At 37.0% G+C, this 20912-nt stretch overlaps 1 protein-coding gene across 2 annotated transcripts in view; it reads right to left on the reverse strand.

Moving 5' to 3' along the window:
* IFT74 (intraflagellar transport 74) overlaps nucleotides 1-20912 on the reverse strand; it is a 154929-nt gene that overhangs the window by 95771 nt on the left and 38246 nt on the right. For both annotated transcript variants that reach the window (XM_062208123.1, XM_062208124.1), the window contains exons 11-13: nucleotides 19588-19731; nucleotides 17525-17565; nucleotides 14836-14915 (exon numbers count right to left, since the gene is read on the reverse strand). In XM_062208123.1, the coding sequence (XP_062064107.1) occupies nucleotides 14836-14915; nucleotides 17525-17565; nucleotides 19588-19731 (265 nt within the window). The remainder of the gene's footprint in view (nucleotides 1-14835; nucleotides 14916-17524; nucleotides 17566-19587; nucleotides 19732-20912) is intronic.

The raw sequence follows: 20912 nt of genomic DNA on the forward strand, positions 1-20912 counted from the left end.
TTCAAGACTCATTTTACCTGGCATAACCAAAAACTAAAAGCTCCTAACCTAGGTCCTGAAACGCTGAGTACGAAGCAGTATCCTACAGTGAAACCAAATGAAAATACTATCATTCATATTTTTACTACTCTTAAAAGATACATATATTTAAATTATAATTTTACTCCATCATATGTAAATTAGAGTAGTTGCAATGAATTCATTCCAAATTTAGGACAGCAATCCAGTGTTCCTGTAGCACTGTATATATATGCATATTACATATTTGTCACATTACAGCAGATATTTACATGTCTGAAATGTCACATTAATAATCACATATTTGGGGGCCAGCGCCATGGCTCACTTGGTTAATCCTCTGCCTGCAGCGCGAGCATCCCATATGGGCGCCAGGTTCTAGTCCCGGTTGCTCCTCTTCCAGTCCAGCTCTCTGCTGTGGCCTGGGAGGGCAGTGGAGGATGGCTCACGTGTTTGGGCCCCTGCACCTGCATGGGAGAACCGGAAGAAGCACCTGGCTCCTGGCTTCGGATCAGCGCAGCGCCTGCCATGGTGGCCATTTGGGGGGTGAACCAACGGAAGGAAGACCTTTCTCTCTGTCTCTCTCACTGTCTAACTCTACCTATCAAACTAAAAAAAAAAAAAATGTGCTTAAAAAAAAAATCACATATTTGGTTTTACAATCTAATCTACACTTGAAAAAATACTGGGCTCTTCAAATGATGGAATAATTTTTAATGACTAAAAATGCTCAAAAATTCATTTAGGAGAGATAAATGACCACAGCTATCCTTTGTTAACTATTTGTCAATCCTAGTCTATGCATATGGGTACCTAGAAAATTAGCCCCACCTTGTGGCTCAAATTGATACTAAAAATTCAATACTTCAAGATTAGTCACAAAATTGTAACCACCAAAGATGTATGTATTACCTTTACTGACAAAAATGGTACAAAATTTTTGGGAAGGAAACTTGCCAAACTAAACAAATTATAAATATGATTAATATTTTATTCAAAATTTCACTTCTAGAAATTCATTTTATATAAATATAGGATAAATATGAACATACAAAGATATGTAATACAGTACTGCTCTTGGTAGTCAAAAACTTAGAAACAGCCCACATGTCAACACAGATACAAAAGATATTATACAACCAACAAAAACGACAGAAGGTAATAAAGTCATGGTATAATTTTACGTTAAACTTTAGAGCCCTAACATTGACTACTAGTATTTTTTTTTAGATTATATCAGGTTATTTTAGATTTTATTTATCTTTTATTTGTTTGAATTTTATTTAAGTTATACAAGGTTCATGTATGGCACTAATGTTACACTACCCTCCTCAGGATGAAGTATACAACCTCATATTGAGGAAAGTATTTTATATATAAATTAAATGAAAAGACACAGGCTCAGAAGAACTATTAGTCAATTAAAAAATGTTTGTAAGCATACAGAAGGAAGTTTACAGACTAAATCACAAAGTGTAAACAATGATTACCTCTGAAGGCTTGGCTGAATGAGATGACTTTTTTTCACTTTATATATTTTTGTACTGCTTCACATAACATTTTCCCATTAAATATATATTGATTCATATATAAAAATCACAAAATATTTAAAGATAAATCCACATGAGTCTTTAAAATAACTAGTTTAAGAAGATTTCTTAAAATGCAGAAAGGTGTAGCCTTCTATAAAGAGGCTAACTACAGTTAATGAAAGCATGAGAATGGTCATTGGAGGCAATACACACACACACCACATGTATACAGCATGTGCAGGTCAAATCAAGGTTTTCAGTATTTCTATTTCCTCATCATTTCTTTGTATTTAGACACTGAACTCTACTATGAATTATAGTCACCCCACTGTGCTCTGGAACCCTAGAACTTGATCTTTCTGTTGTTTCGGTACCATCTAACCTCTCTCCATCCTTACCACTTCCACCCATCCCAGCCTCTAGAAACTACTATTTGATCTTCAGACTGACATTTTTTAGCTTCCTCATATGAGAGAGACAACGTGGTACTTATCTGTGGCTTATTTCACATAACATAATTTCACCAGTTCCACCCTTCTTTTTGCAGATGGAAGGTTTTCCTTCCTTTTATGGCTGAATAATATTCCATTTTGCATCTATGTCACATTTTCTTTATCCATTCATGGTCACTCCAGTTGATTTCATATCTTGGCTATAATGAATACTGCTATAAACATGGGAATAGTTGTCTCTTTGCTAACATGACTTCATTTCTTCTATATAGATAGATAGATAGATAGATAGATAGATAGATATACGCAATAGGAGGGCTTCCTGGATCATTAATTCTATTTTTAGTTTTTAATGTTTTTATGAAAGGCAGAAAAATAGACCTCCCATCTGTTGGTTTACTCCCCCGATGCCTGCTGCAGCTGGGGCTGAGCCAGGTTGAAGCCAGGAGACAGAAATTCAATCTGAGTCTCTCATGTGATAGAAGGGATCCAAGTATCTGAACCATCACCTGCTACTTTCTAGAGTGAGCATTATCACTAGCTGGAACAAAGAATAGAGTCAGGACTGAAACCATGGCACTTCAATATGGGATGCGGGCATCTCAAGCAGCATATTAACCATTAGCCAATGCCAGCCTCTCTATTTTCACTTTTTAAGAAACCTCAGGCGGCCAATATTGTGGCACAGCAGGATAAGCTGCCACTTGCAACACTGGCAACAATTATCAGAGCACTGGTTCAAGTCCTGGCTGTTCTGCTTCTGATCCAGCTTCCTTCTAATGTGCCTGGGAAGGCAGTGGAAGATGGCCCAAGCATTTGGGCTTCTGCCACACGTGGGAGAGACCAAGATGGTATTCTTGTTTTCGGGCTTTGGCTTGGCCCACGGCTTTGGAAGAGTGAACCAGCAGAAGTGAGATCTTTTTCCGCCTCCTTCCATCCCACCCATTTTCTGTGTCACTCTATGGCTTTCAAAAAAAAAAAAAAAATCTTAAAAAAAGTTTCCCTTTCTTTCCTTCCCCATTAGTATGTTACTGTCTTTTTGATAACAGCCACTCTAACGGGAGTGAAGTGATATCTCATCATAGTTTTGCTTTGCTTTTCTCTGATGACTGCTGATGCTGGGCATTTTTTCATTCACTTCTTAGCCATGTGTATGTTTTCTTTTGAAAAATGTGTATTCAAATTGTTTGTCTTTGAATTATTTAATTTTCTTGCTGTTGTTTGAGTTCCCTTTTTTTTTTTTTAAGATTTATCTTATTTTATTTGAAAGTCAGAGTTACAGAGAGAGAAGGAGAGGCAGAGAGAGGTCTTCTATCTGCTGATTCACTCCCCAATCGGCAGCAATGGCCAGAGCTGGGCCAATCTGAAGCCAGGAGCCAGGAGCTTCCTCTGGGTCTCCCATGCAGGTGCAGGGGCCCAAGGACTTGGGCCATCTTCTACTGCTTTCCCAAGGCCATAGCAGAGAGCTGGATAGGAAGTGGAGCAGCTGGGACTTGAACAGGTGCCCATATGGGATGTTGGCACTGCTGGCGGCGGTGTTACCCGCTACACCACAGCACCAGTCCCATCCTTCTGGCCCATCCTAGCCATAGCCAATGTGGAAATTTGAGGAGTAAACCAGTCAATGGGAGCTCTGTCTCTCAAATAGATAAAAAAAATATTTAAAAAAATCATTTGAAAGTTTGTTAAGTGGAGGAATTTTTTTGAGTTCCCATTTTTTTGACTTATATGTCAGTTTTTATTCAAGTACCATGCTATTAGGTTACTATATCTCTGTAGTGGGTTTTTTTTTTTTCCACTCAGAAACCTTTTATTTAAGGTATACAAACTTCATGCATATCATAAATACAACTTTAGGAACACAATGATTCTTCTCACCATACCTGCCCACAAACCCTTCTTCCTCCTTCTCCTATTCCCATTCTTATTTTTTACTAAGATCTATTTTCAATTAAATTTATACACATAAGATTAACTCTATACTAATTAAAGAGTTCAACAAATAATAGGAAAAAAATACCTGTTCCTTGAACAGTTGAGACAAGGGCTGTTCAAGTCACTGCATCTCAAAGTGTCAATTTCACTTCTATAAATTACCTTTTAGTTACTCTATTAGTTATCACAGATCAGGGAGTACATATGGCATTTGTCTTTTTGGACTGGCTTATTTAACTAAGTATGATGTTTTCCAGTTGCATCCATGTTATTGTAAAGACAGGATTTCATTTTTTTTTCGCTGTGTAGTATTCCATAGTGCATATATACCATAACTTCCTTATCCAATCCTCAGTTGATAGAATTTTAGTTGATTCCACATATTAGCTATTGTAAATTGAGCTGAAATACACATGGGGGTACAGATAACTCTTTCATATGCTGATTTCCTTTCCCTTGGGTAAATTCCAAGGAGCGGGATGACTGAGTCATATGGTAGGTCTCTATATTCAGATTTCTAAGGTAGCTTCATACTGTCTTCTACAGTGGCTGTACCAGTTTACATTCCCATCAACAGCAGATTAGGGTACCTTTTTCCCCACATCCTCACAACACATTTGTTGTTTGTTCATTTCTGTATGAGAGCCATTTTAATAGGGGGAAGAGGGGAGAAGTGTAAACTCACTACAGTTTTGATTTGCAATTCCCTAACAGTTAATGATCCTGAGCATTTTTTCATGTGTCTGTTGGCCATTTGGATTTCTTCTATTGAAAAATGCCTGTTTAAGTCCTTTGCCTATTTAAATGGGTTGTTTTGTTGTTGATGAGTTTTTTGATCTTTTTATATAACTGGCTATGAATCCTTTACCAACTGCATAGGTTACCAATAATTTCTCCCATTCAGTTGGGTGTCTCATCATTTTGCAGTGCAGAAGCTTCTCAGCTTAATGTAATCCCATTCATCAATTTTGGCTTTGATTGCCTGTGCCTCTGAGGTCTTTTCCAAAAAGTTGTTTCCTGTGCCAATGTTGTGCAGGGTTTCCCCAAAGTTTTCCAATAATTTGATGGTATTGGGTTGTAGATTTAGGCCTTCAATCCATTTTGAGTTGATTTTTGTGTAAGTTGTAGGGTAGGGGTCTGGCTTCATACTTCTACAGATCAATTTAACCAGCACTATTTGTTGAAGAGACTGTCTTTGCTCCAGGGATTGATTTTAGCTCCTTGTCAAAGATAAGTCTGTTGTAGATATGTGAGTGGATTTCTGGTTTTTCTATTCTGTTCTATTGGCCTATATGTCTGTCTTTGTACCAGTACCAGGCTGTTCTGATTATAACTTCCCTATAGTATGTCTTGAAATATAGCATTACAATGTCTCCAGCTTGGTTTTTGTTGTGTAAGATTGTTTTAGCTATTCGCAGTCTCCTCTGTTTCTGTATAAATTTCAGCACTGTTTTTTCTATATCTGAGAAGAACTGATATTTTGATTGGTACCACAGTGAATCCGTAAATTGCTTTCAGTAGTATGGCCCATTTTGATGAAATTGATTCCTCCAATTCATGAATATGGAAGGTTTTTCCCATTTTTTAAGGAATGTTCCTTCCATATCCAATTTGTGTAGTTTTCATCATGAAAGAATGTTGTATTTTATCCAATGTTTTCTCTGCATCTATTGAGTTAGTCATTTGGTTTTGTTCTTCAATTTGTTAATGTGATGTATCACACTGTGAATGTCGATGAATGCAGAACCATCCCTGCATACCAGGGATAAATCCCACTTGGTCCTGATGAATGATCTTTTTGGTGTGTGGATGGAAGACAGCCCCCACCCTGTCTTTGCCTCTGTAACTCTGCCATTTGAATAAATAAATAAATCTTTAATTAAAATTGACACTTAGACACTTTTGGTCTTAAAAAAAAAAAAAACAAACTTAAGCCATCACCACTGTCCCATAGTCAGCATTAGCAGGAAGTTAGAATTAGGACCTAGAACTAGAATCAAACCTTATTAGTTTGATGTAAGATGTGGATTTAATGCTAGATAAAGCACCCAACTTTAATCTGTGTCTTTTGATTGGGGAATTTGGTGTCTATTTTCAAGGTTATTATTGATAAGTAAGAACTTATTCCTGTCATTTGTTAACTGCTTTCTGATAATTCTGTATTTTTTCTTTTGTACCTCTCTTTTGTTGTTGTTGTTGTTGTTTTGACAGGCAGAGTTAGACAGTGAGAGAGAGAGAGAGAGAGACAGAGAGAAAGGTCTTCCTTCCATTGGTTCACCCCCCAGATGGCTGCAACAGCCGGCGCACTGCACCAATCCGAAGCCAGAAGCCAGGAGCCATGTGCTTCCTTCTGGTCTCCCATGCAGGTGCAGGGCCCAAGGACTTAGGCCATCCTCCACTGCACTCCCGGGCCACAGCAGAGAGCTGGACTGGAAGAGGAGCAACTGGGACAGAATCAGTGCCCAAACCGGGACTAGAACCCGGAGTACCGGTGCGGCAGGCAGAGGATTAGCCTAGTGAGCCGCGGTGCCGGCCTTGTACCTCTCTTATCATTTATCTTTGCAGTTTGGTAGTTTTCACTTACAGAAAGGTTTTGGTCCATTCTCTTTCTCTTTGTATATCTGTACTACTAATGAGCTTTGTATTTGCATGATGACGGCTATCCTTTTACACTCAGCATAAGACTCCTTCAAGCTTTTCTTGCATGGCCAGAATGGTGGTGACACATTCCCTCAGTTTTTGCTTGTCTGAGAAAAACTTTATTTCTCAATGACAGCTTTGCTCTCCATATTTTTTTAAGATTTTTATTTATTTATTTCAGAGATAGAGTTACAAAGAGACCAAGAGACAGAAAAAGGTCTTCCATCTGCTGGTTCACTCGCCAAATGGCTGCAACGGCCAGAACTGGGCCAATCCACAGCCAGAAGTTTTTCCAGGTTTCCCATGTGAGTGCAGGGGCCCAAATATTTGGGCTATCTGATTCCTAAGAGGAGCAGCCAGGACATGAACCAGTGCCCCTATGGGATGCTGGTGCTGCAGGTGGAGGCTTAGCCTACTAAGCCACAGCACTGTCCCTGTTCTGTTTTCTTAACTGGCAGGTTTCTTTTTCCTTCCCCTTTTAGGTTTTTAAATATATCATTCCATTGCATTCTCTTTTTGCCTATAGATCTTTACTGAGAAATCTGCTACTAATCTAATGAAGATTCTTATATTTCTGACTTGATAACTTCCTCTTGCTGTTTTTAGAATTCTCTTCAAGGTGGCATGTACCAATGCCATCTTATTAGTCCAAGTGATCAACTTCAGTTCATAATTGATAACACTGATAGGTCTAAGAGTCAAAGGGATCACACAAACAAGACTAGTGTCTGCTAATACTACCTGATAGAATCAAAAAGGGAAAGAACAATCCAACATAGGAAGCGGGAGACACAGCAGACTCATAGAATGGCAGACGTCCTAAACACCACTCTGGCCTCAGAATCAACCCTTAAGGCATTCGGATATGGCTGAAGAGCCCATGAGAGCATTTTAGGCATGGAAAGCCAAGACACTCTGGAAAAAAAAAAAGAAGAAGAAGACCTAAATGAAAGATCTCTGCGAGTAAGATCCCAGTGGAAAGAATGGGGCCATCAAAGAAGGAGATACCTTTCTCTGAAGGGAGGAGAGAACTTCCACTTTGACTATGACCCTGTCAGAATAAGATCGAAGTCGGAGAACCCTAAAGGCTTCCATAGCCTTGGCAACTCATGACTAGAGCCTAGGGAGATTACTGACGCCATAAACAAGAGTGTCAAATTGTTAAGTCAACAACAGGAGTCACTGTGTACTTACGTCTCATGTGGGATCTGTCCTTAATGTGTTGTCCAATGTGAAGTGATGCTATAACTAGTACTGAAACAATATTTTTACACTTTGTGTTTCTGTGTGGGTGCAAACTCATGAAATCTTTACTTAGTATATACTGAATCAATCTTCGGTATATAAAGATAATTGAAAATAAAAAAAAACACTTGGTTTTAAATTGGACATTGCATAGAAAATTAATCAATTTTTTAAAAATATCATGTAGGATCTCTGTCCTTAATGTGCTGTACATTGTGATTTAATGCTATAACTAGTACTCCAACAGTATTTTTCACTGTGTGTTGCTATGTGGGTGCAAACTGTTGAAATCTTTACTTAATATATACTAAATTGATGTTTTGTATATAAAGAGAATTGAAAATGAATCTTGATGTGAATGGAAGGGGAGAGGGAGCGGGAAAGGGGAGGGTGGTGGGTGGGAGGGAAGTTTTGGGAGGGGAGGAGCCATTGTAATCTATAAGCTGTACTTTGGAAATTTATATTCATTAAATAAAAGTTAAAAAAAAAAGAATTATCTTTAACTTTTGAAAGTCTGACTTTAAAATGCCTTGGAGAAGGTATTTTTTGGTTGAGAGTAGCTATAATTTTTTTTGTTGTTGTTTCTTGCATTTAGATGTCCATATCTCTTTCAAAGTTTTCAGTTATTATCTTAACATTTTTCATTATTTCATGAAATTTATTAAATAGAAGCTATTAAATGCCTTTTCATTTCTCTTTTTCTTCTGTTACACACAGAATACAAGTATTTGTTCACGTCATAGTGTCCCATATGCTTTGTAGACTTTCTCCATTCTTTACAAATTGTTGTTTTGGTCCAGGTGAGTTATTTCAAAAGACTTGTCCTCAAGTTCAGAAACTCTTTCTTTTGTTTGTCCTAGTATATTGTTGAACTTTTAGGTTGCATATTTTTATTTCATTGGTTGTTTTCAGCTATAAGATTTCTGAACTGGGGCTGGAGCTGTGGCATAGTGAACTGGGCCTCTGCCTGCAATGCTGGGATACCAGTTCTAGTCTCGGCTGTACCTCGTCCGATCTGGCTCTCCGCTGTGCTACCGAGAGGGCAGCGGAGGATGACCCACGTGCTTGGGCCCCTGCACCCATGTGAGAGACCCAGAGGAAGCACCTGGCTCTTGGCTTCAGAGCAACCAAGCTCCCAGCTGTTGTGGCCATTTGAGGAGTGGATCAGTGGATGGAAGATCTTTCTCTGTCTTTCCTTCTCTCTGTCTGTAGCTCTGCCTCTCAAATGGATAAATGAAATCTTTAAGAAAAAAAAGATTTCTGAATCATTTTTATTTCTCTCTGCTGAATTTCCCATTCATATCATGAACTATTCTCCTCATTTTGTTGAATTGTCTATTTGTGTTCTCTTGCATCTTGCTGAGATTCCCAAGGATCATTATTTTGAATTCTTTTATAGGCATTTTCCTTCAAATTTGGATCTGTTTTTGGAGAATCACTGATCACACATTTTGGGTTTCTTTTTTCCAGAGATGAGGGCTTAAAAATTTCACTATTTATATAGTACTATATTTTCACATATCTACGTTACATTGACTATTTCATTTTGCTTTTACTCTTCTTCAAAAAACATTTCAAACAATAAGATTGCTATTTTTTTGAGGTACTTTCTGAGGGGACCCCAACCCTTTGTGTTTAGAGCTCTGTCAGATGCTGTGAGAAGTTTACTAGAAAGAACTGTGTTTCTTACTGGGGCCACTGAAAACCCATAAAGACAATTCCCACAAATTTGAAGAAGACTTTCTTTTGACTGCTACACAATTCCTGGAGAGCAGAGCACAGACTAAATTCAAGGCCGTGCTTAATCACCCTTAGCTGAGTGCCTGGTGCAAATACAAGCTGAGCAACAATACATGGGGAGCTGGCACTGGGGCATAGTGGGTAAAGCCACTGCCTCCAGTGCTGCTGTTCCAGCTACTCCACTTCTGATCCAGCTCTCCACTTTGGCCTGGGAAAGCAGTAGAAGATGGCTCAAGTCCTTGGGCCCTTGCACCGGTGTGGGAGACTCGGAAGAAGCTCCTGGCTCTTGGCTTCAGATTGGCTCAGCTCTGGCTGTTGATGCCATCTGAGGAGTGAACCAGTAGATGGAAGACTTTCTCTCTCTCTCTCTCTCTCTCTGCCTTCGGCTCTCTGTAACTCTGCCTTTCAAATAAATAAATGAGTAAATAAATTTTTTAAAAATGTACTATGTTGAGAGAATAAAAGCAACAATTGTCTGTTTTATGTAATCTGATTTACTAAAAGAAACAATGATTTTTCTATTAACTTTCCACTGTTCATACAGAAGCAGCATTTTAAAAAACAATATTTACATAAATGTTCAGTAGTTGATACTTCAACTGAGCAAGGAGAAATCAGGATGAGTTGAGCCTTTTTAAAAAGTAACACAGCAAATTATTAATAATAATAATAAATAGTAACACAGCATCTTCCAATAATGTTTTGCTTTTCAAATGATGCAGAGTTTGTAGCCAAATCTGACCATATAACTTTCAATAGTTACTTCTTACTACTTCTAGTCAGCAAAAAATAAAAATTCCTCCCTTGCTAAAATATAAAACAGTGCTAATATTTAACCTAGACAAATTTAAAATCCATATAACAAATTAGCTGGTCAATTAATAAAGTAAAACTACTATAAGCATGAAGTCCAGCAAACATTTAACATAATAAAATCAAATTCCTCAGACTTTAAAAAAAAAAAAGATGTTATCTTACTATAATGAAAACTTTTGTTATAAGATTATTTTATTATTAATAATCATTTGCAAAGACTGATGATTTGACAGCAAAGAAGTTTGTCTGGACAAAGTCAAATGTCTAGGTGTACTGAATTCTCTACTTTATTCCGGATTGTCACAGAAACTGACAACTTACCATGAAAGAATATTAAAGATTTTTATCAAGTAGTCAAATAACCACTAACTGATTTTATTCAGTTAGTTTTGAGATAATCATTTCACATAGATTTTGGAAAACTATAATTTTAATGACTTATAAAATCAATAAATATGAAATATTCACAAACATTGTTAGATTGTTGGGTTACCATTAACACCTAAATGGGAACATAATTGTCCCTAACTCAATATCTAATAATTCCTTTTAATTTAGAATGAATTATGTAAATTTGTCTTTAAGTTTTATTTATTTATTTATTGAAAGGCAGAGTGACAGAGAAAGAGAAGGAGAGGCAGAATCTTTCATCCATTGGTTCACTCCACAAATGGCCACAGGGGCTGGGGCTGATCCAGACCAAAGACAAGAAAACCCAGTATTCTATCCAGGTCTCCTACGTGGGTGGCAGAGGCCCAATGACTCTGGCCATTTTTCTGTTGCCTTCTGATTAGCAGGGAGCTATATTAGAAGCAGAGCAGATGGGATTTTAACCAGCATTCTGATATGGGATGCCAGCATTGCAAGCAGTGACTTAACCTGTTGTACCACAACGGAGGCTCCAAATTATGCAAATTTTAAAAAATATTTTGAGGGGCCGGTGCTGTGGCACAGTGGGTTAAAGCCCTAGCCTGCAGCGCCGGCATCCCATGTGGGTCCTGATTCGAGTCCCGGCTGCGCCTCTTCCGATCCAGCTCTCTGCTATGGCCTGAAAAAGCAGTAGAAGATGGCCCAAGTCCTTGGGCCCCTGCACCCACATGGGAGACCTGAAAGAAGCTCCTGGCTTCGGATCAGCTTAGCTCTGGCCATTTCGGTCATTTGGGGAGTGAATCAGCAAAATCGAAGACCTCCCTCTCTCTGGCTCTCTCTCTCTCTGTAATTCTGCCTTTCAAATAAAAAAAAAATCCTTTTTTTAAAGATTTATTTATTTTTATTTGAAAGTCAGAGTTACACAGAGAGAGGAGAGGCCGAGAGAGAGAGAGAAAGAGAGGTCTTCCATCCGATGGTTCACTCCCCAGTTGGCCGCAACGGCCAGAGCTGTGCCATTCCGAAGCTAGGAGCCAGGAGCTTGTTCTGGGTCTCCCACGTGGGTGCAGGGGCCCAAGGACCTGGGCCATCTTCTACTGCTTTCCCAAGATACCGCAGAGAGCTAGATCGGAAGTGGAGAAGCCAGGTCTCGAACTGGTGCCCATATGGGATGCCGGCGCTGCAGGCTGGGGCTTTAACCTGCTGCGCCACAGCGCCAGCCCCATAAAATAATTCTAAAAAATATATATATTTTGAACTCTGAAAGATTATAACAACTCCTTAAATTCAAACATGGGAGCAGGCATTTGGAACAGTGGTTAAGACACTGCTTGGTATGCCTGCGTCCCACATCAGAGTGCCTAGGTTTGAATGCCTGCTCAACTTCCAACTCCAGTTTCCTGCTAATGTACACCCTGGAAGGTAATGGCTCAAATATTTAGGCCTCTGTCACCTATGTAAGAAATCCAGGTTGAGTTCCAGGTTCCTACCTTCAACCTGATCCAGCCCTGGCTAATGTGGGCATTTGGGGGTGAACCAATACATGGAAAAATCAATCAATTAATCAATCAATCAATCCATCTCTTTCTGGCTCTCGAGTAAATAAAAATAAATAAGTAAAAATTAAAAAAAGAGGGTCAGACATGCAGAAACATGATTTACGGTTTATGTGCAAGCTTAATCAGAATCCCTACAGGGTTGATTATACATTATGGCTGTTAATGGAAGAAGCTAGGTAGAATTTAATGAATAAAATAGGCCAAAGAGGGAAATAAGGCTGGGGGCAGAGAGAAGTATGAACTAGTAGGCAAAATCATTCAATTATCCTAAGGAATGAATTATCCACAATGTTAAGACAAGCACTTGCTGAGAATGCAGATATAAATAAGCATGTACTTTACTGGAAAACATGAATTCAAAGTAGGAATCCTCTGGGAAGCAAAAGAAACCTTTCTAGTTGAGCTGTATCTGAGGAAGAGTGCACAACTATATCCTAAAACCACAGGGCCCAAAGTGGCTAGAATCCAGTTTTCACCCTCAGTTCACTTTACAGTTCTTTTCCTGCTGAAATATGAATTGCTTAGATAATCTTTCAATTTTTATTGCTTACTTTCCCAGGTACTTTTGTTGATAAAAAGAGATTACCAAAGTTAGTTAGACACAGCCCTTGTCCTTGAGGACTTACACCCTAAGAGGGAAGACAAACACATAAGCAGATAACTTTAACACGATGTGGTCGATGTAGTAATATTTTCATGCACAACATGCTCTGATTATATTGAGGGAGGGAGGGCCACTCACTTAGCCAAGCCCAGAAACAAGTCAGGAAAGAACTTAGTTTTGGTAGGTAAGAGAGTACCTAAGTTAGATTTTCAAAGGAAGAGAATTTTAATCAGGAAAGCAAGAGGGGAAGAAACATGCAAGAAAAGGAACAAGTAGTAGGAGCAAAATGTTGGGGCAAACAATTTGTCATATGAAAAAGAGGGTGAGATGTGGCGTATCACAACTAGATAATTAGACTATATGGATAAAGATGATAAGGGTGGGCAGGGGAAGCTAATCATGCAGAGGCCACATTATAGAGGTACTAGTATGACATGCAAAAAAATTTTTGACTTTATATATATATATCACATATATATATATATATCATGGGGAGCCAAAGTTAAGCAGAATAACATAGAATCACATTTACACAAGACACTCTGTCAGCATTATGGTGGAAGAATCTGAGAGGGGGCAAGACTGGAGGTGGGGAGACCAGTTAGGAGGCTACTCCAATAGTTCAGGCAAGAAATAATGAGGTCCTGAACTAACAAGTAACCTTCTAACAAGTAACCTTCTAACAAAAACCCCCTGTGATGGTATACCAATAATCTATGATGATCACAGTATAGCAGAATTAAAAAGAAATACATACATGTGTACATAAAAACTAATGTATATATGGATATATACACATACATTTACACATATTTATATATCATATACTTACATATAAAATTGTTTTTCCCATTACTACATATCATTATATATTATCTTTTTCTACATTAATACAAAAAGATAATGGATAAAAAAACAAAAATGACACTTTGTAAGCTTTACAAAAACCCTCTGAAACTTCATTAATCCTTTTTATATATATTGAGGCTCAAAGAAGTTAAGGAATTTACTCAGTGTCCAACCCAGATAAGAAATCAATCCGTAATAGGTAACAATATAATTCAAAAATAAAAAAAAAGTATAAATAAAATCAACAAAAAATCATAAAATTGAAGCAAAAATTAACCTAGACATAGATCACTCTTTTCCCCTTCTATGAATATTTCTTTAACCAGAATAGACACATACACATATACTGTTATATCATAACTAATGCAAAAGAACATACCGTCAATTATTGATATACAAAGTATATTAATTGGTTGGCAGTTGAACTATGATTAAAGTGCTGTAAGGAAATCTGTATTTCTTCATTTATGAGGGAAGAACTAGGTAGGCAACTTTAATGACCAGTCTCCTCCATCAAATATACATAACACCATATCTCTCCAAACCCCACCTCAAAACTTCTATTTGCTCAGACCCCAAGCTTTCTCAGGTGTTCTGGTCCCTATACTGGTTCTTCAAATCTCTCTCTTGCAGAGAGTAGGACAGATCATCAGGATTAATAGATTAGTCAGTGTTTCCCATCTCATTACTGGGCCTCCCCGGGAGGGGGTAATTATTTCAGGATTATTTGTGAGTTTTGTGACTTGATCCTTATTCTCTCCAACTCTACCAACTACCAGTTAATAAGTAGCTGATGGTATTGAGGAACTAACGAATCTGTGACAACTTTAAATCATCTAACTTCCTTTTTTAAAAAAAACAAATAAATTCTTAGTGTTTTGTAATAATACTAATTTTGTAATACTTTTGTAGTAATGAAAATTTGGTAATAATACATATTTTAGTAAAATTTAATAATAAAATAAAGAATTACATAAGAAACATCAGATAGTTAAATAGTCAATGAGACTCACGTTAATATTGCACCAGTACTTCTATGTATCTATTAATCTAGATTAAAAAAATACCAGAAATGTTACCTTGGTGTTCCTCTAAATCCATATCAAGTTGTCTAATTTCTTCATTAAACTGATTTATTTTGTCTTTTATATCTGTTAACCTGTTGAAAATATTATTTAATAAATTAAGAAGATAATGTAGAAACTCCTAACGATGATTTTAGGACATCTTTTAAAAGACACATAAACAACATGTAGAAATAATATGCCCTCTCTTAACTTACAAGGCCTAAAGCCCAACAGATTATTTTCAAGCCCCTCCTGTCAGGTTCTATTTGCCTCTCAATCAGAAAACTTAATTGTAGCTTAGACAGCACCTTTCTTAGCTCCTCTAATCATGACTCTGTCCTTTGTTCTAGACCCTGTCTAGCGCACTTGGGCCTCATTTCTTTGTAATCATAACCTCTACTCTACCACCAATGGCTCTACTCCCAACCTGTGTGTACTGATGGTCCTCTTCCCCACTTAATGCTGTATAATTGTTCAAAATTTCTCTACAGACAAACCCCTCTACCTACAAAAGATGAGTGACTTTTCTCCCAGTCTTGGCTGGAATCAGCTTTCCGGTCTGTTGGGTGTTCCCAATAAACCCTTTCCCTTAAAAAAAAAAAAAAAAAAAACAACAACAAAAGAGGGAGGTGCCTTTCTCTGAAGGGAGGAGAAACTTCCACATTGACTATGACCTTGTCTAAATATGATCAGAGTCGGTGAACTCAAAAGGCTTCCATAGACGTGGCAACTCATGACGACAGCCTAGGGTGGTTACTGGCGCCATAAACTAGAGTGTCAATTTGTTGGGTCAACAACAGGAGTCACTATGCACTTGCTCCTCATGTGGGATCTCTGTCCTTAATGTGCTGTACATTGTGATTTAATGCTATAACTAGTACTCCAACAGTATGTTTCACTTTGTGTTTCTGTGTGGGTGCAAACTGTTGAAATCTTTACTTAATATATACTAGACTGATCTTCTGTATATAAAGAGAATTGAAAATGAATCTTGATGCAAATGGAAGGGGAGAGGGAGCGGGAAAGGGGAGGGTTGGGGGTGGGAGGGAAGTTATTGGGGGGGGGGAGCCATTGTAATCCATAAGCTGTACTTTGGAAATTTATATTCATTAAATAAAAGTTAAAAAAAAAAAAAAGAAATAATATGCCCTATGCTGAGGACAACACTACAAATTTAGAGAAAAAAATCTTTTCTAGATCTTTCTGCATAATACATATTTGGAATACAAGTGTATTATGGGAACATCAGATTGCCCAACTTTAACAACAGACCATGTCCCACCTTCTTCTGAGTCTGATTTGCAATATGAAAATGAAAAGTCCTTAGAAATTTTCTTTTAGTAGGCTTATATAATTAGAATCAAAAATTAGAAAGAAAGGGAAAAGAAAAAAAAATCTGACTAGAAGATTATACAGGTTAAAATATTAACACAAAGCAGTTATACTTATTACAAAGCTATAATAATCAAGATAATACAACACTGGCATAAAAATAAATTTATATATCCATGGACTAGAATCAGGAGTCCAGAAATAAGCTTGAATGTCTATGGTCAAGTGATTTTGAACCACTTTGAAATTTTTTACGAATCATACATCTGATAAAGGAATCGTATCTATAATATGTAAAGGACTTTTACAGGTCAATAATAAAAGAAGCCTACTTTAGAAAGCAAATGACCTGAATAAACATTTCTGCAAAGGAGATATACATATATATGACCAATAAGCACATGAAAAGAAGCTCAACATCATCAGCCTCAGGGAAACAAGAATCAAAACTAACAAGAGTAACACCAAATGCTCATCAGGATGGCTTTAATAAAAAGATAATAATGAGTACAAGTGAGGAAGTGGAGAAACTGGAATCCTAACATCTTGCTGGTAGAAGTGTAAAATGGTACTGCTGCTTTGCAAAAGAGTCTGGCAATTCCTCAAATAGTTAAACATAGGGTTACCACATGAGCCAGCAGTTCCATTCCTAGGTATATACACAAAGGCAGCAAAAAGCTATATCGAGACAAAAATTTGTACACAGATGTTCATAGCAGCAAGATCCTTAACAGCCAAAATATGGGAAACAACAGAAATGTCCACCACGTGATGAATGAATAAATAAAATATGGTCTGTACAATGTAATATTCTTTGACAATAAAAAGAAATGAAACATTAATACATGCTACTATACAGATGACTTGAAAACATTATGCTAAGCAAAAAGATCCAAACATATAAGAAACTACATTCATTCTATGATTCTATTTATATGAAATGTCCAGAATAAAGAAACCTACAGAGATATAAAGTAGACTGAGCTGGGAGAGGAGTGAGGATGGATGGTTATAGGTTATTGGGTTTTATGTTTTTTGTTTTTTTAAATGAACTGTTGTACAATTGATGGAGGTGATAGTTATATATTTCTGAATACACTAAAAACCTCTGCATTACAACTTAAAACATGAATTATATGGTATAATTATCTTAAGTTGTTTAAAAAAATCAATTGTACTATGCATTGGCTCTTAATTAAATACTCAGAGAAATATTTAAGGTATATTAAATATATATTAAATGCTACATCAATATTATCAATGCAAACCACAGAAAGTAAAACTGTAACAGTATGTACACTTATAGTTTTAGAATATAATTTAAAAGATGAGAAATGGATGCAAAATGTCATAGTATGAAGGTACTTACTGTCTCTCCATGCTGGCTATTTCCTGATTATCTTCTTTAACCTATAAAAACATAAAAAGAAAATAGTATTTGAAGAATAACCATTATGGGGCCAGCGCTGTGGCACAGTGGGTAAAGCTGCTGTCTGCAGTGCCCACATCCCATGTGGGGTACCAGTTCAAGTCCCCATTGCTTCATTTCTGATCCAGCTCCCTGCTAACGCACCTGGAAAAGCAGCAGAGGATGGCCCAAGTGCCTGGTGCCCTGCACCCACATGGGAGACCCAGATGAAGCTCCTGGCTCCTGGCTTTGACCTGGCCCACCTTTGGCCTTCGTGGAAATTTGAGGAGTGAACCAGTGGATGGGAGATCTCTATCTCTGCCTCTGCCTCTCCTTCTCTATAACTCTTTCAAAAAAATAATTGTTTTTTTAAATTTAAATAAAAATTTTAAGGAAAAAAGAATAACCATTATTAGACTATCTTGAAGAGAATTTCCTTCTAGAGTATGTTGTACTAAAACATCAAATCTCATCTCTTTATTGAAACCCATTTCTTAGAATTCCACCTTTGAAATTAAAGGTACATTACTAAGAAACTATTCAGATTCTTTCCTCCGTTTTTAAAGAAAGAATAATTAATAACAGATTTATCCATATCTCTCCACAACATAACAAGTTAACACATCTTCAAATCTGGATGTTAATAGGTATCTACAATTTCTTATTTTTCTTTTTAAAGATTTATTTATTTTTTTGAAAATCAGAGTTACTCAGAGAGAGAAGGAGAGGCAGAGAGAGAGAGTCTTGCATCTACTGGTTCACTCCCAAACTGGCCACAATGGCCGGACCTGCATCGATCCAAAGCCAGGAGTCAGGAGCTTCATCCAGGTCTCCCACGAGGGTGCAGGGGAACAAGGACTTGGGCCATCTTCTACTGCTTTCCCAGGCCACAGTTTGTTTTTTTTCCAGAGAGCTGTATCGGAAGTGGAGCAGCCAGGACCTGAACTGGCACCCATATAGGATGCCAGCACTGTAGGCAGTGGCTTACCTGCTATGCCACAGTGCTGGCCCTGGCACTACAATTTCTGAGACACCTCCCTCTACCTTTTCAAGGTAGAGTTGACAGTTAGCAAGCCCAGTTAAATCTGAATTTCACATGTGAGTAACTTTTAATTACATATATACTATATAATATTGGAATATCCTTGCCATTCTTACATATATGTTTTTACTAAAGTATTATTCATTGCCTACCTAAAATTTTACTAGCCAAAGTATGTTTTATTTGGCAATTCTACCTACAATCCCTCTCTCCTTCCTTTCCAAGAGTTCAGAGGTTTCAGATTTTAAAAACTTTCTGGAATCATTCTAATACTTAAATAGTCCCTGAATTGATCACTAAAGTTGTTTCATACTCGTGGGTTAAATATAAGAGTACAAAGGAGTTCCTGATTGAAGTTGTACCAAAATATATACGTAGTTCTCCTTAACATCAAACAGTCAGTGTGTTTCAGAATAAACAAAAATGCTATTTATAACTTAGAGCTAAACTGAAGCCAGTCTGAGGATAGTAAGAAAGCTAGTGAATATATATATATACATATACATATATATATATGATACAACTTTGTGAACATTATAATTACATAGGACACTTTAATTCCATTTCCTTCATCAAGGCACTAACAATAAGTATCAGAAATCATTTTTAGCCTTGAGACACTTCATTTTCTGAATACGAAGCCAAAAAAACAAGTAATGGAACATGTCCTTAAAAAGATGACCTAAAGATTTAATGATGAAAGAGTTTCACATTTTCCTAATAAGTTTCTAAAACATGAAAAAATGGTCATAAAATATAAAGACCACATAAAATCAGATTTAACCCCAAAACTAGCTTATTAGGAAAATAACTTATCTAAATTTTCTTAATCAAGTATTTCATATTCATTTAGATAAGGACACTTTTGCAATTTTTTTAAGACAACAAAGTTATTGGCTTTTTGTTTAATTCATATTCCTTAAATAAAACAAATCAATACATGAGCCAAAATCTGACAAATAAGTATGTCTGTTTTTCCTACCTGCTTAAGTAATCTCTCTCTCTCTTCCATTGGTGAACCCATATTCTTATCTTCTGCAATCATTTGATCTCGATGGGATTCCAACTCATAAAGTTTTTCATGCAGCAATACAGCCTCCTGTTTTATCTGGGAGTGTGCTATTTCCTAAAGAGAAGAAAAAGGGAAAAGTTTAATTAGTTTTTAATAAAAATTTGTTCTCAAAGAAGTTTCAGTTTATAAGAAAAAGGATAAATTTAAATTACTTGCATCTTTAAATATAAATAACAAATATCCTTGGTATTCAACAATGCTATAAGCATATTATTAAATGCTAGAATAAAAATAAATCTCTGTATACTTCATAACCTATTTTCAGTCTAGGATTCAGAAGAAATTGGAAGCCTTAGTTTATTTTATTTTCTAAACATGACACCTGAAAAAATACAGAATACCTCTACCAGTGGGAGGATAAAAGAAAAATGTCAAAATACTATGTACAACTTTAACCACAATACCTTATTCAAAGCCCAAAGAAGTGATCTCTAAAGGAAGATCCTTCCCCATGAATAAGTCATAGAAATACTTTTCCACAATGTTATGGATTGAAATGTGTCCCCCTAAAAATAGGTTAAAGTCCTAACCTCCTAAATCTATGAATTTGACCTATTTGGAAACAGACTTGGGTCCCTGCCACCCATGTTGCTCACAACAGCCTAGCCTAGCCCTGGCTGTTGTAAGCATTTGGGGAGTTGAGGCAGTAGAAAAAAAGACCTCTCTTTCTTTTTCTGTCTCTGCCTGTTTCTTTGCCTTTCAAATAAAAATGTTAAGTAAAAATTCTCAAAAAGGAGGCTGATGTTTGGTGCAGTGGCTGTGATGTCACTCTGAATACCAGCATCCCATGTCAGAGCACATGGCTCAAGTCCCAGCTACTCTGCTTCCAATCCAGCTTCCTGCTAATTCACATCCTGGGAGGCAGCAGATGATGGGTCCCTGCCACTCATATGGGATACCTAATTGAGTTCTAGGCTGCTGATTTTGGCCTTTCCCATTATCAACCGTTGTGGCATTTGGGGAGTGAACCAGGGGCTCTCTCACCGTCTCTCTGCCTTTCAAATAAAAATGAAAATAAAATTTTAAATCAATAAGAAAAATATGCAAGCTTTAAAAATCCATAAAGCAATGAACTTATCTCTCCCCCTCTTCATTTTTTTTTTAGCCTCTTGTATATGTGTCTTTAAATTACTGCTAGATTTTTGCATGTCCTACCTGGGCAGAAGGATTTATACATGGTAGGGACTCAATAACTGAATCTAATTTCTTACAAAACTTAAGTAATCTTTGTGGTC

The sequence above is a fragment of the Lepus europaeus genome, chromosome 12, assembly GCF_033115175.1.
Source record: "Lepus europaeus isolate LE1 chromosome 12, mLepTim1.pri, whole genome shotgun sequence".
NCBI classification, from domain to species: Eukaryota; Metazoa; Chordata; class Mammalia; order Lagomorpha; family Leporidae; genus Lepus; species Lepus europaeus.